Source organism: Dipodomys spectabilis, unplaced genomic scaffold (assembly GCF_019054845.1).
Source record: "Dipodomys spectabilis isolate Male_0828 unplaced genomic scaffold, ASM1905484v1 ptg000125l, whole genome shotgun sequence".
In the NCBI taxonomy this organism is placed as follows: domain Eukaryota; kingdom Metazoa; phylum Chordata; class Mammalia; order Rodentia; family Heteromyidae; genus Dipodomys; species Dipodomys spectabilis.
Genome location: NW_024870802.1, coordinates 7,614,523 through 7,628,921, shown reverse-complemented (window position 1 = coordinate 7,628,921; position 14,399 = coordinate 7,614,523). Strand labels below are relative to the sequence as shown.

General features: G+C 40.2%; 1 protein-coding gene across 4 annotated transcripts in view; it reads right to left on the bottom strand.

Annotated features, from left to right (window-relative positions):
* The window catches only part of Sorcs1 (sortilin related VPS10 domain containing receptor 1), a 514,871-nt gene that overhangs the window by 85,908 nt on the left and 414,564 nt on the right, over positions 1–14,399 (bottom strand). For all 4 annotated transcript variants that reach the window (XM_042689577.1, XM_042689575.1, XM_042689574.1 and 1 more), the window contains exons 9-10: positions 13,841–14,020; positions 5,742–5,888 (exon numbers count right to left, since the gene is read on the bottom strand). In XM_042689577.1, the coding sequence (XP_042545511.1) occupies positions 5,742–5,888; positions 13,841–14,020 (327 nt within the window). The remainder of the gene's footprint in view (positions 1–5,741; positions 5,889–13,840; positions 14,021–14,399) is intronic.

Genomic DNA, 14,399 nt, shown 5'->3' with positions numbered 1-14,399 from the left:
GTCTAAGAAAGACAATTTTTAAAAAAAGCTTAGCATATCAAGTTATGCTTCTTTTGTTGAGGGCATGGAAGAAATCACTATGTTATTCAGAACAATGCCAGGAGAAGATGAACTTGATTATAAATTTCATTAATCAGAATAATGTAGTCACCATCTCCATGGCATTTCAAGATGTCCTATGTCTTGAGGATTTTTCATAGTCATGAAGCTTTAATGAAGGTCTTTTATGTCACCTAACAGAGCAGGACAGTTTTGGATAAGAGTACCCAGTTTGTAATTCTGAGCTAGCTGCTTGCCATAGCTTCAAGATTTTGAAGCTCAGTTGCCACCTGAGCCAAGGATTATTTGGTACAGGAAACTTGGCATTTCACAGTCCTGTCAGTCGGCAATCTCAGCACTGCTCTGCCCTGTTGCTATGGTTTTCAGAGGACCAAGACATAGTAATTGGAGAGGAAAAGGCTCCAGTTCACACAGTGGCAGCAACATTAGAAAATGATCTTTCTTCTGTACTTTTTTCTCCACTCTCACATTTGTAGTACTGGATTGCCCCCAGCTGGTACATGCAGAATATTCTGTGATTATGTGTTTTCTCCTTATACTTCCTGTTTCTTCCTAAAGTGTTTACAGAGTTATCTGATGCTTTAAAAGGAGAACACTAGGAATTCATGTTCATATATTTCACTTAAAACTCTGACAAGTTTTGGACATGGGTCCATGTGAAATCATGAAGCAAGTGATCAGCCTTTCTCTTGCTTCTTGCCTTTCTGACTTCTTTTCTCTCATTAGTAAACAGGCGCTTGAGTACCTGCCACATGCTAATAGTCACAGGTGTTGCTTTATCCCAGTATCCAACCCTAAAAAGGTCAAAGTGCAGCCTGTTTTACAGGAAAGTTCCCCTTCTGTATTCAAAAATAATCACCAGTGGCCTAGTGACTAACTTATACAAGACGCGAAGGCAGCACATATATTTGCAAACTGTCCTTTGTCTTTACTCACTGGTTTGCTAATTCTAGGCCCGACTTTTTGGACCTTCATCTCTGCAGAGTCAAGTACAAGGTTTGAAAAGCTGATGTGAATCCAGGACCACAAAAATGTGTGCAGAGAGGGGCAGAATTTCATTATGTTTTAGAGAATTTGCAGACCTATCAGAATCCCTTGGGTCCTATTTACCTTTCTTTTGTCAGCCTTTTTTTTGCTTTGAACAGACAAAATCTTTGAGCCATGGCAAGTATTCATAACTGCCAGCTAGATTTAACTGGCTTATCATGTTTCCTGCATGGATACTTACCACTGATTCCTCCTGACTAGTTAAAATGCTCCACTCTTTGATCAACCAAGCCTGCATTCCCCCAAACCTGGGCCTCTTCCACCATCCTCGTCCTCTCCCTCCTAGCATCTGGTGGTTTTAACTTCCAAAGTAATGTGGTATTTGTCTTTCTGTGCCTGGATAATCTCAGTCAGCATATAGCTCTAAGTAATCCAATAATTATCAGCTGTGCTTGACGCACTATTGAAAGTGAATGGGGAATCACTGCATGACAGGAGACCTTTTTTTTTCCACCAGGATCAAAGTAAACTCAAGACACAAGTACAGATATTTGAGAGTCCAGCCATTTCAGATTCCAGTTCTTTCTCCCCAACTTCAACTACAGCCCGTAGATCCTATAGTATCTCACCCTATAACAACTAATTTCAATATACTATATTGGGAAAAAAAAAAAAAACGAATGGACATAGTTAGCAAACTAGTAGGCAGATTCCCAAACAGCACTCTACAACATCCTGCCATCCCAAACTCAGACCTGGTTTTGATTCTGTATTGGAGTTCAGAGTCAATTAGTCCTTCAGTAAAGAGTCCATGCAAAGGGGAGGGAAGCCAGCAAGCCAATGGGCTGGGTCTTCAGTAGCCAGCCCCACTCCCACCCAGCACAACACCTAGTGTCACCAGCAATATGATGGAAGGAGAAAACAAAGGCACAAATCTCCTGGGGCAGCTGTCTGCTCTGCTCCAGCAAAACTCTGCCAACATGAATCCGTAAAGATGCCAGGACCTCTGTCTATGAACTGTGCTTTCACCAGGGTCCCTGAATTTGTCACAGGCTCAGTTCGGCTCAGATCGTGCCTTTTGGGAGTCCAATCCTGAGGCTTTGGAGACAGGTGGACTATGACCTGTAATACCCTATCTAATTGTACAATGCAGTCTTCAGAGAAAAGAAATCCCAGCTGAGCCCTTCAGGCAATCAGTCCGAAAGTCCTAAAAGTACAGCCCCAAATTACCCTGGATGTCTTACTTCTATAGAATACATTTTACCAGGGACATTCCATTTGGGGCTGTAATTCTGAACTTGTTTCACATTTGTAGCAGCCCTGCTGGAAAATCTCTTTTCTAATCACCAGGCTGCACTTTCAGTGACACTGTCACTTTTCAAGCGCTCACAATCGAAAATCACTTTTTATCTCCTTTCTGCCACCAGCTCCCAAGCTTAAAGAAGATTTTTAACTGTCTAGGTCTCCTGTAGCTCGAAGAATTTTCTTTCCTATTTGGCACTTTTGGCAGATTTTATAAAGTGAATTGGTCTCTGTTCCTTACTCTTTCTGTCCTTTTCCTCCCTTCTCATTCTACTGCCTAATTCTTTTTTAAAGCTTGCATCGAATCTACTCAAAGCAACAAGATTAATGAGCAGGAAGGGGCTGTACAGGACTGAGTACATCTCTCTCCCAGTAATTCATGTCTTCTCATGTTTAATGAGCCACTTGATTTTATTAACTTTTGGATCAACTTGAACCCATGAGTTCAAGAAGGATGCAGTGATTCGGAGTAACTGTCAGAGGGAATGCCTGGCTTCCATTACAATACAAATGTGAAAGCTTAAAAAAAAAAAAAAAAAGGGAAACAACTTTCAATAGAGCGTTCACTCCAGACACACAAAACACATCACATGAACTGAGCACCTTTGATGTGTCAACATGATTCTTAGAGACACTTACTCTCCCTATGGTCACAGAGCTCACATTTAACCAGGGAAAGTGAATAGAAAGTCAACAAATGTTGGCACTGAGTTCACAGATGAATAATGTTGATTAAAAAGGATGAGTTGGGGCAAAGTATAACTTCAGTGTATCTTCAGGAAAGCTGTCTTAGAAGCAGAGCTGAATGCCAAGAAATAGAAGATGGCATTTTAAGAGAACTAGTTAAAAAATGTAAATACCCCCAAACATAAATGAACACAAAGTTCAGAGTTTGTGAAGAAACCTGTCTTTGTCTCCCCTGGCTGTGTGTAAGGAAGGAAGGAAGAGAACCTGGAGACGAGATTGAAGAAGAAGAGAGAAATCAGATGGCTTGAATTCTTATAGGTCATGATGAAGTAGTTGATTTATCCTACTTAAACTAGAAAACCACTAGGTGAAGAAAGGACATCACTCTACTTTGCAAAACTTCAGGTTGAGAGATTTCATATAATTTGAGAAAGAAAAAAAGTATAGCACACAAAAGAAAGACAAGTAAATTGTAAATTGTTTTCTGCATGAGGAAGTATGTTTTTAACTGAAAAAAAAGCACAGATGAAATTTTCAGGGTGGTGAAAAATGTTCCATTTCTGACTGTGGTGGTGGCTATGTATATATTTTATATGTTATATATAATATTACATCTATATAAATTCATTGAACAATATATGCTCTTAAAATAGATACATTTGTATATGTTATCTCTATAAATTGGATTTTTTTTACATTAGTTCACAGTGGCTATTTTGTGCGGCATGGATTGCTGGATAGAAAGGGAGCACTGGTTGGGATCCCATGACTGTAATCAGCTGGAAAATGATCATGTGACTGTGGACATGGGATGGAAGCGGACACTATGTATCTATGTAAAGGCATAGTGTTCTGACTTCATGACTCTGGGAGAAGGAACAGAGAAATCTTAGTTAGGCATTTTGTTTTATGTGTGTATGTGCCCAATCCTGAGGCTTGAACTCAGTGCCTGGGTACTGTCTTTCAGCTGTTTCTTTTAACCTATCATAGAGCTTAAATTCAGTGCCTGGGGTACTGTCCCTCAGCTTGTTTTGTGCAAGGCTAGCACACTTGAATTACAGCTCCACTTTTGGCTTTATTTTTATTTTTATTTTTTGGGGGGTCCGGTCGTGGGGCCTGAACTCTGGGCTTGGGTGCTGTCCCTCAGCTCTTCAGCTCAAGGCTAGCGCTCTACCACTTGAGCCACAGCGCCACTTCCGGCTTTTTTCTTTTTGCTTATGTGGTGCTGAGGAATCAAACCCAGGGCCTCAGGCACTGTCACCAATAAGGTCAGGCTGTGGCTGCCGGCATCTTTCCGAGTGGGAGAGCGACCCACCTACAGCCCTGCGAGGTTAACCTGCAAAGTGACGGCCCAGGATTGCTGATGCAGAAGGAAACAAGCTGAGTGAGAACAAAACCGAAGTTGGCACAGTGGGAGGAGTGTGAACGAGGATGGGTAGATTAGTTAGACAGATAGATAGACAGACAGACAGATAGACAGACAGACAGACAGATAGACAGATAGATGAATGATAGATAGATACACATCTATCTTTTTTTATAAAAGATAAAAGATAGCTAGATCAAAGTAAATAGAAACTAGCCAGCTAGCTAGCTAGAATTCAGCACCCCAGGACTTCTTACTAAAAACCATCTGGTCATTTTCTTCCATGTTTATGTACTGATCTTGTTTTTATGTAAACTTAAATACAACTTCTGAACTGTTTTGTAGAAACTGATCATATGAATTAAGAATACTTGGTTTGAAAATAATGTCTTCCTTCTCTTCTTCTGCGTTTTCTCAGTATCCATTGTGGTGTCAAGTATTAGAACAGACATTAGTACAAAGGCTGAGATGAGACCCTGAAATCCTTCCCCTCACTCAGAGATAAGTAGGCGGCAAACTTCTTGATGGCAAAACCACCCTTGAGCCTTCTCATGGAAATTGTCATCGCACTCGCAATCCAAATAACTTTATGCTGACACAACTTAGGCTTTGTTGTGAGGTCATCAATTATAGAGCACATAAATGAATAAGGATGACCGTATTTCAAGTAAACATTATGTTTAAAAATGTGATGGGCTGTATTTTCCCCATAAGCCACAGTTTTTACCCACCCAAAGTGTTACAGAATAAAACAAATGAATAGGATATATTATAAACAAAACAAAAACAGATCTAAATAATTGATTCTTAACTCTTGTTTTAAGTTACTCGCTTATCTCAAAATGTGATAAAACATTCCTTCATGGGAAAATATGCATGTAATTCCACATCTAGCTCATCACTTCTTCAACCTCTAAACATATGTAGAAAACAGGATTTTTTCAGGAGACCCAGCATTCAGGTAGGTGGTGGCCTCATCAGCGATGTATGCGATCATTCTCAAGAATGTGTCCCTCAAACTGCCTTTTGAGGTCTCCATCATAACTTGATCTGGGAATGTAGCTCAGTGGAATAGCATGCACCTGGCATACACAAAGCCTTTTGTTTGTTTCCTCAAAGCAAAAAACCAAAACAAAAATCTTGGAGGTAGACAAGGATTCTGGAAGTTCTGACCTATCCTAAAAGAGCCCTGTGACCATTTTCTCTGCTCTCTGCCTTCACTCTTCTCTGCTTATTTTTTTCGTCAATGGAGAGGAAGTCCTAGAGCTATCTTTACTCTCTCGTTGCCATTTCCAGCCCTCTGCTGTGTGGGCAATTCTGCTCCAATGGGAAGACTCACCAGCAAACAGTGCACTGGGTCCCCCCTTAGATCTGTGTCCGGCGCCTGCAGCAATCGCCAGTCTCTGCCTTTGTTGTACGTGATGAAAGTTTTCACTTGGTTGTCAATCTTCTTGTTAGCCAAGAACATTCCCTTTATCCCTGCTACCTGGGAAAAATTGACATGGCTGAAAAATACATCAATTTGAAAAGCAGGGACATATTTATTTACCTTCAGAAGCTAAACATTTAGGTTGTCAAATTCAACCAGGAACCCTTGTCTTGGATTAAAAAAAAAAAAAAAAGGGTCAGAATGGATGGGGGAGGCTTAGATACAACAATTCCGCCACCTGTCAGAAAGAAAGCAATAGCGGGTAGCCCTTGTTTTACTGGGGTGATGATACAAGATTAACAGGGACTTATTATTACCCTAATATGAACCAGCCTTCATTTTACTTGGCAAGTGATCACTAAGTTGAGACAACTTTTATTGTATGTTTAACTAGCATCCAGACATTGAAGATTCTATCTCATTTAATCTTCATAACATTCCTCCTGTTTAAGAATCACTTATTTTATGTCACACATGAGGAAATCTCATGCACTCATAGATCAGGTCACACTGTCCAAGGACACCCACAAAGTCTAAGTCCTGAGACTGTAATATGCACTATGGCTTCAGAGCTCCTGCCTTTAATGCTACCTAACTTACTGAGCTATCAATGAAAGTTAAAGGCTTTGATATAATTACTTTTTATCTGTTTGTTAAAGGCCTCTCTGCCATGTCATCCAACATACTAACAGCAGAGACAAAGTCCACTTTAAAGAAGCCATATTTTTCCTAAGTCATCCAACAATCCCGCCTGTGTCTCATCATAAACAGTTTATTTATTTACTTTTAACATGGCAAATACCATTGCTTTCTCACTCTTGTGTGGTAGGAAGTAACAAAGGGCACATCATCAAAATCGTGCAACAGTTATCCTGAGTTGTATGTTACATTTGCAGGTCTTCTAGTGTTTACCAAGCCCTTATTTCCCTTGTGTGAAATGATCACAACCTAGGTAGAGTGGAAGGCAGTGAGGAAAAGGATGGAGATGTGCTATTCAGTAATGCATCCCATCTATCTAAGCATTAACTCATTTAATGCTCACAAGGAACAGGAGACAGAATTACCATAAGTTATTATGGGCTGGAGGTGTTGCTCAGGTAGTAGTGCACATGCCTAGCAATCACAAGTGTGTGTGTGTATGTGTGTGTGTATACACAAAATATATATTATATATGTATGTGTCACACATTTTGAGGCAAGAAATGAAGATTTAGGTACATAGCCATCTAAAGCACACATGGGAAGTTAAGTAAATAAGCTAACAGCTTTTGAACCCATTTAACTAAACTCAGCTCTCTTAATTATAATGTGATAACTAGAAACATAAGGGTCAAACAGTAGCTGCCATCTCTTCAGTCCTTGCTAATACCAAGCATTCTGCCTAGTTCTTCACACATATGCCTTCTGATACTTGTCACGAGCCTGAATAACACTTTATCCCATGGCTATGGATGGGGGAACTGAGGGGGAAATAAAAATTAATTAAGATCATGAAACATTGGGCTCCATACTCAGCTCTGTCCGGCTTTCCAAATCCTTTCCTAAGTACAGCTCTGAGTTTGTCGACTCAAAGCCGTCGGGTTTCAATCAATGGAAGAAGACACGTCTTGCTCGTGCCTTCCACACGGTCAGACCTCATTAATTTGTCCCTGCTGATCTAGCATCTGGGATCATTTAGAATTGGGCTAAATTTGTACTCTTTTAGAACAAGTTTGTTAAACAAATAAATGGTTTAAATGAGTGGCTGAGAGGAATACTTTGAACTCCTCAGACAAGCAAGCCACGGTGGGCAATCAGCAGCAGCCAGCACAATTTCTCACACCTTGTAGATCTTAAACAAACATGGAAACCATAAACTCCAGGAGCGCCCTACCACTTAGCTGCCCTGTGTTAAACTATAACTAATATTTAGTTAGTCACTGTTTCAGTTCCATAAGGTCCACTCACCAGGAAACTTCCTATCAGTTTTGCATATGTTGAAGAGGCTGTTATGTTCTTAAATACAACCAACATGCCAGTTCTGTAAAAATTAAATGGAGTAAATCAGAATGTTCACAACGTTCATGCTGGTCTCTTCTGCATACATAACCCCGAAATGAGAAATGACTCTCTCATAACCATTCAATGTCATAAAGAGTTACAATAATAAGTATAGAAAGAATAAAAATATTACCTAGTCCAACAGCTTTATCCTGTTTCCCTTCCTGCTTCTCTACCTTTCTCTTTTTTTTTTTTTTTTTGGCAAGAGTGTCAGGGCAGGGTGGTGCACGTTTAGGAGCTGGCTCATTTGTAGACGTGGTGACTTTATTGGCCCCCAACTGCTTGGCATTATCAAATGCCACTTGAGCAGGGAGCTGTGCTTTGTGATCCATCTTTGGCAGCTTGGCCTTCAGGTTTATCTTGAAGAATAAAAACTTGGCAAAGTAGAGAGAATGTGTGTCAACAGGGAACAGAGCAGGAGAGGGCCTGCTTACTTTCCAAAGGACTCTATTTGAGGTTGTCTTCTTATTGTTTTGCTGCTGTGGCCTGGTGTACAGAGATGGTCACCCCCGCTCTTTGGTTTTTGTGTCTTTGCTATCGCTCTATCTGTGAGTGTGATGAATCCACCTTTTATGTTTCTCAATGCTAGCTCTATGCATGAGGGCACTTTGCTCCAAAGCTTTTTTTGTAACTTATTATATTTTCTTTCTTGGAATCTCTATAAAATTTCTATCTAAAGGGTATTGCTGCCCCAAATACTGAAATATGTGAGTGTACATGTCATTTCTCGTGTGTGTGTGTGTGTGTGTGTGTGTGTGTGTGCGCGTGCGTGCACATGTGGTTGTGAGGATTCGAGTTCCAGTGTGAATGGGGGAACACATTTAGGTTGCCAGATAACTTTTCTCCATATCCATCCCTGTGCATGTTTAAGGAACGGAGCAGGGCTCGGATGGTATGGGTAGGGGTATGACCCACGGAAGTGATGCCTTCATCTGTTCAGAAACTGTCCAAAGTAGCTGTTTCCATGAAAACAATCCATCCTAATGTTGAGAGTCTATCTCCCTGTTAGGAAAGGCCTGTGACATTTTATTCCTGTTAAATTTTGCATAAAGATTTCTGAGGATAAATGTGTTTATAAGCTATGTTTGTCTCCTTGCTTCTCCTATGGAGAAATGTGATAGCAGAAGTCTCAAAAGCATTTAACACTCACTATCACAGAAGCCAAGATTGTGTGTGTGCGCATGCAAGCGTACACACGCAAACACATGTATATATGTTTATGTGTGCTGATACTGAGGCTTGAACTTAGGACCTGGGCACTGTCCCTTCAGTTTATTTATTTATTTAGTCTCTCATGACTGGTGCTTTACCATTTGAGCCACAGCTACACTTCTGAGTTTTCGGTGGTTACTTAGAGATAAGAATCTCTCAGGCTAGTTTCCAACCAGGATTCTTAGATCTCAGCATTACAGGTGGGAGCCACTGCTGCCTGGCAAGAAAAGAATATTTTAAAGACCCTGACTGCTTTGGACTTGGGAATGGAATGTTTTCATTTTCAAAAGTAAAGCTCCCAGCCACCTACTGACAAAGAGCTGGGATTGCCTGTGGAACTGGGGGACCCATCTGACACAGAAAGGTCTAAATGACCTTTCTTCACTTTTACTTGCTCAAATAACACTTTACTTCTAGGAAGATAATTTACTATTCTGTATCCTGTGCGGGGGGGGGGGGGGGGGGGAACTTTAGGTTGGAGAGTATTTGTCTTTCCTGCTTCCTACCCTGGCTTAAAAGAGATGTCTTTTCTCCGAGAAATCATGGTGTAAGGTCCATGAGCATGATGGTTGAGTTTTCTCTTTTTAAAAGAGCTTTGTGTCTTTCCTGACACACACCATGCCTCTGTCCTGCAGGCACACTTTGTGTGCATTCTGAACTTCTCAACCAGGTGGCTGCACTCCCAGCAACTTCCTCCCACTCAGCTGGCATGAACTGTCATTGTCCATTAAGCCACAGCGTTCTTCATCATCATTAATTAATATTCCCATCCCAAAGGAGGAAGGATATTGTCCAAAACTGTCAAACTCCCTTTCATCATTCGCATGACACAAATACACTAAGAATCACACACTGCAAGCACATTTATCACATCTTTTCTTCTTCGGCCACCACCAGAACCATCGGTTACTGATTCTCTTTTTCTCTTTTTTTAATCCCAAGACCAGTTTGTTCTTCCATTGGTAGGCAAAAAAAATCTAACCCTAACCTGCCCTGCAATGAACTTTCATTTCAACAATTTTTACTCGTCCACTGCAAATACTATTCCAGATAATGATCTTTCAGCAGTCATGGCATTTTGTAGAATAGAATTTGAATACACTTAAATTTAGGACTTTAATTTGCTTTGTCTTTAACCGTGGCTATGTTCTTTCAGTCTCTATTTAATGATAAGAAAATGGTTGTGGTCCCTGTATCTTAGAGTTATAAACTAAATGAAAAAAAAAGGAAAGTTATTTGCACTGTGCTTTGTGAATAACGGCATCCCAAATATCCTATTCCATTTTTTACTGTATTTGCTCTATGTTCAATATTCCTGGCTCACGTTTCTTGACTCTCAATTCACACTAAGGGACAATGTTGGTATTTCAACAAGGAAACCCTAGGAAACTGCTTTCTCCCCTTGCCCCCAATTCTGTGTCCTTTACATTTTCCTGTCTCATCCCATACAAATACTATGCTCATGCTCCATATGTGGGCAAACAAATGATTAGTTTCAATGGGAATTCTGTTTCTTTTGGCATTCTCCACGGACACCCATCTTTTGTGTATATTCTCAATGCATATACCCATCCAGTTATTTAAACGTTATACAATGTGCCTGTACAAAAATAGCTTAAAGAGTATGTGGATCCAGGAATAGCAGGGAGTAACCATGAAAGAGCATATAAACAATGGCGGCCCCTCCTCAGCCACCCCCAATAGGAGCAGACGTGCATCCTGAGGGTTTTCTTTTTTATCCCTGTCACCTCCACCTCAGAGGTTGCTCATATCTACTCCTGATTAATTCATTTATGGATTTTCTTGCTTTTCATTCATCTCTAAGCTCTCATCATTCATCGCAATTCTACTGGGAAATTCATGCTAGATGGCTTTCAGCTCCCTGCTAGCCAGAACAATCAGATTTAAGGGAACATTTGTGCCAGGCTCTGTGTCTGCCAATATTCTTTCTATCTAGGTAATCAGCAGATACAGCGCTGCTGTTCTGATCACATCCATTTCAATTCAACGTGCTGTGAACTGTCAGGCTAATAAAACAAAGGCATTTCTCTCCTGGCCCCAGGATGCAGAACACCTTTACATAATACGGTCACGCCATTGCTCAAAGTGATGATAAGAAGAGGCAGCAGTTTCCCTACAGACAGTCAACTGCAAGAGAGACACTCAGAGGGAATACAGAATTAATAAAGAAATGTTTGCTGTGTCTACAGGTCACCCTGCCTCCTCTTCTCATCCCACACCTGATACCCATGTCTGAATCCAGAAAACTTATTTGTGAAAAGCAGTTATCATCCCTATCATCAAAGGACCAACTGATACGGTTTATACTTCTGTTGGAAAAAAAATGTATTCCAAGACTCTATTCTAGCTGGGTGCCAAAGATGGCTCACATCTATCATCATAGCTACTCAGGAGGCTGAGATCTGAGGATTGCAGTTCAAAGCCAGCCCTGGCAGGAAAGTCTAGGGAAACTCTTATCTCCACTTAAGCACAAAAAAGCCAGAAGTAGAGCGGTGTCTGGAGTGGTAGATTGATAGTTGCTGTCACTTCATGGCACCTGGGCATTTGGACAAGATACTTAGATTGTAAGTGTGGGATCAAGTGAAGAGAAGGTAAGGTACTTGGATAAAATACACTTCTAATTTCAATGTTAATTTACTGATGAGGAGAGAAATGTGGCAAGTTCCACTTGTTTACAAGAAAGCAACTAGTTAGTGTTAAAGATGCTTAGGTGGCCATGATAATTTGCTACTAGGAGTTGAAGAAGAAATTTTAAATTATTGAAATATGTTGAAAATTTAAACAATGTAAGTAGATTTTTTTTAAATTCCTGTGAGTCGATTTAAAGGAGATATTCTAATAGTAGAATATTGTATATCTGTTTAGGCACACTGGAACGTAATATGAACTAATTAACTAATTGTAAATTATTGAGCATTACTGTATTTCAGACATTTTAGTTAGTACTTCACAAGATTAATTCACCCCATCATCAGTGAAATCCAGTATTAACCTCAGTATTTGAATCAGGGAAATTACGGGACAGAAGGCATGAATTTGTCTGAAAAAAATACATACAAGCAGCATAGGAAAGATTTAAATCCAGGCAGATTGAATCCTAAAACTATGACATGTATCAAATTGAACCCCCAAATTAGAAATTGAACAGTATAAGTAGATGTTTTCTAGACTACATGATTAGTTTGAGGCTGATATGTTTGATACCAATTTTAGCTGAACCATGGGAAGACTAGAAAAAGAAGAATAGAAAAAATGGGAAAATATGGAAAGACTTGCATTTCCTTTTTCTAAATATATGCACACAATCTAAGTCCACGCTAGTCTTTCAAAAGTCCATTACAAATATTTTGATTCTAGATTGGACCTACACTTTCCTGACCTGTATTTATATACAGAGTGAAGTTTTGAAAAATAGCTTGCTTATGAGCTGAAGAACAAGGAAAATAGAAAACACTAAGAGGAATTGTGATGCTAAGCTTGATTTTCGGAAATGAAAATGGTTTCTTTCATATGGACATAACTTCCTTGCTTCTTCTTATACAAACAACCACTTGACTTCTTAAACCTAATCCTCAGCTAAATGGTAGTGTCATAATAACTACACATCTTTGAATCCTTTTAGATTATTTTTAGATAGAACATAGGTATATGATTGTGCTGTTCAGATCCTGAATATGTTTTTAAATGGCTCATTACAACCCATTATAAATCTTTCATAGCCCATAAAAAGAATGACAAATGGCTAAATTTCAGCCCCCCAAAGTAGCTTTTTTTTTTCCTACCTAACTGTGCTTTAAGAAATCAACTAAAGCTCTGGTGCTTGTCATGAAAGCTGACTATTCTAACAAATATGATTTTATTTTAAATGAAATGCTTTGAAGCCAGGCGCTGGCAGCTTATGCCTATAAGGCTATGTAATCCTAGCTACTCAGGAGGCTGAGATCTGAGGATAGAGGTTTGAAGCCAGCCTGGGCAGAAAAGCCCATGAGGCTCTTATAGCTCTGTGAGACTCTCATCTCCAATAAACTATTCAGAAAAATCTGGAAGTGGCACTGTGGCTCAAGTGGTAGATCACTGGCCTAGAGCACAAAGAGGCTCAGGAACAGTGCCTAGGACCTGAGTTCAAGCCCCAAGACCAGAAAAAAAAAAGATATATCAAAGAGAAGGAGAGAAAGAGAAACAGAAGCTATATAATTGTCTCGAGGGAGTTATGTTACCCCTTTTGGTTTTGCGATTGTTTGCTAATTCCCTTTTTTCCCCAGGGTTAGGAAAAAGAACCTATTAAGCTTATCTCATTCCCAGGTCCAGGGACAGGAATGTTATTAACAAGGGGAGATTATTGAATTAAGAAGTCTTTCATACTAAGAAGTACTGTGATGGCCTGCCAGATGTCCCCATTCCTCCACTCTTCCTCAGAGAGAGCTAAGAGAATGCTGCCCACCACCCCACTGTGTCCCATGCTGTCTGCCCTTCGGAACAGCTTGTAAGCAGTGTGTGCGGAACATTCCAAGTCTTCTAGGGCTTCATATCTTGAAGATGTTGTCCAGAAAAAAGAGTTCTATAGATTGCAAATTAGTTACAGAAAAGAAAAACCAAACCATCCGTAAGCACTTCATTCCCCGAGTGTACTGAGCTACATGCAATGTAGATCCAATATTACGAGATGGCAGTCAGCTCACCAGTCAGGCCAGGGACCACACACAAGTGTCCAGAATCACATCTGCCCAGTGACATACCTCATAGAGGTCAACCATGACATTGCCCTCAGGGCCTCTGCTGCTCTGGACATTCTCCAAGGCCAGGGTGAAGTAGACACCGCGCGTGTCGGAGATGTAGAGATTATAGGTGTCATTTTGGTTCCATTCTTGGACGGCAGCAAACACTTGGTTCTCATCGGTGCTGATGACATGCATGTCCTGCAGAGAGACACAGGATGTGAAGAGGGAAGAGGTGCGTCATATGTTAACCTGGCTTGTACCTAAAACCGGTGGAATGTAATAGACAGAGATACTTTGATGGAAGGCAAGGAATTTCCTTTTGCATGGATAAGAAGTAATCATTAGCTAAATATTGATCATGTATTTTCTTTGACACATGAAGGGTCAGACAATAGGGTCATGAGAAAATAGGACAGAGAGACCCTTAGCTCAGCTATAATTTTACTGTTTTGTTAGCTAATTTGAACAGTACTTTCTTAAATAGATATTTTAGAGAACCAATCATACTGATGCATTTTCAAGTTCCAACACAGTTCTTGCTCAGAAGGCTTTCTAGATGGGGCAAACACAAGGATAA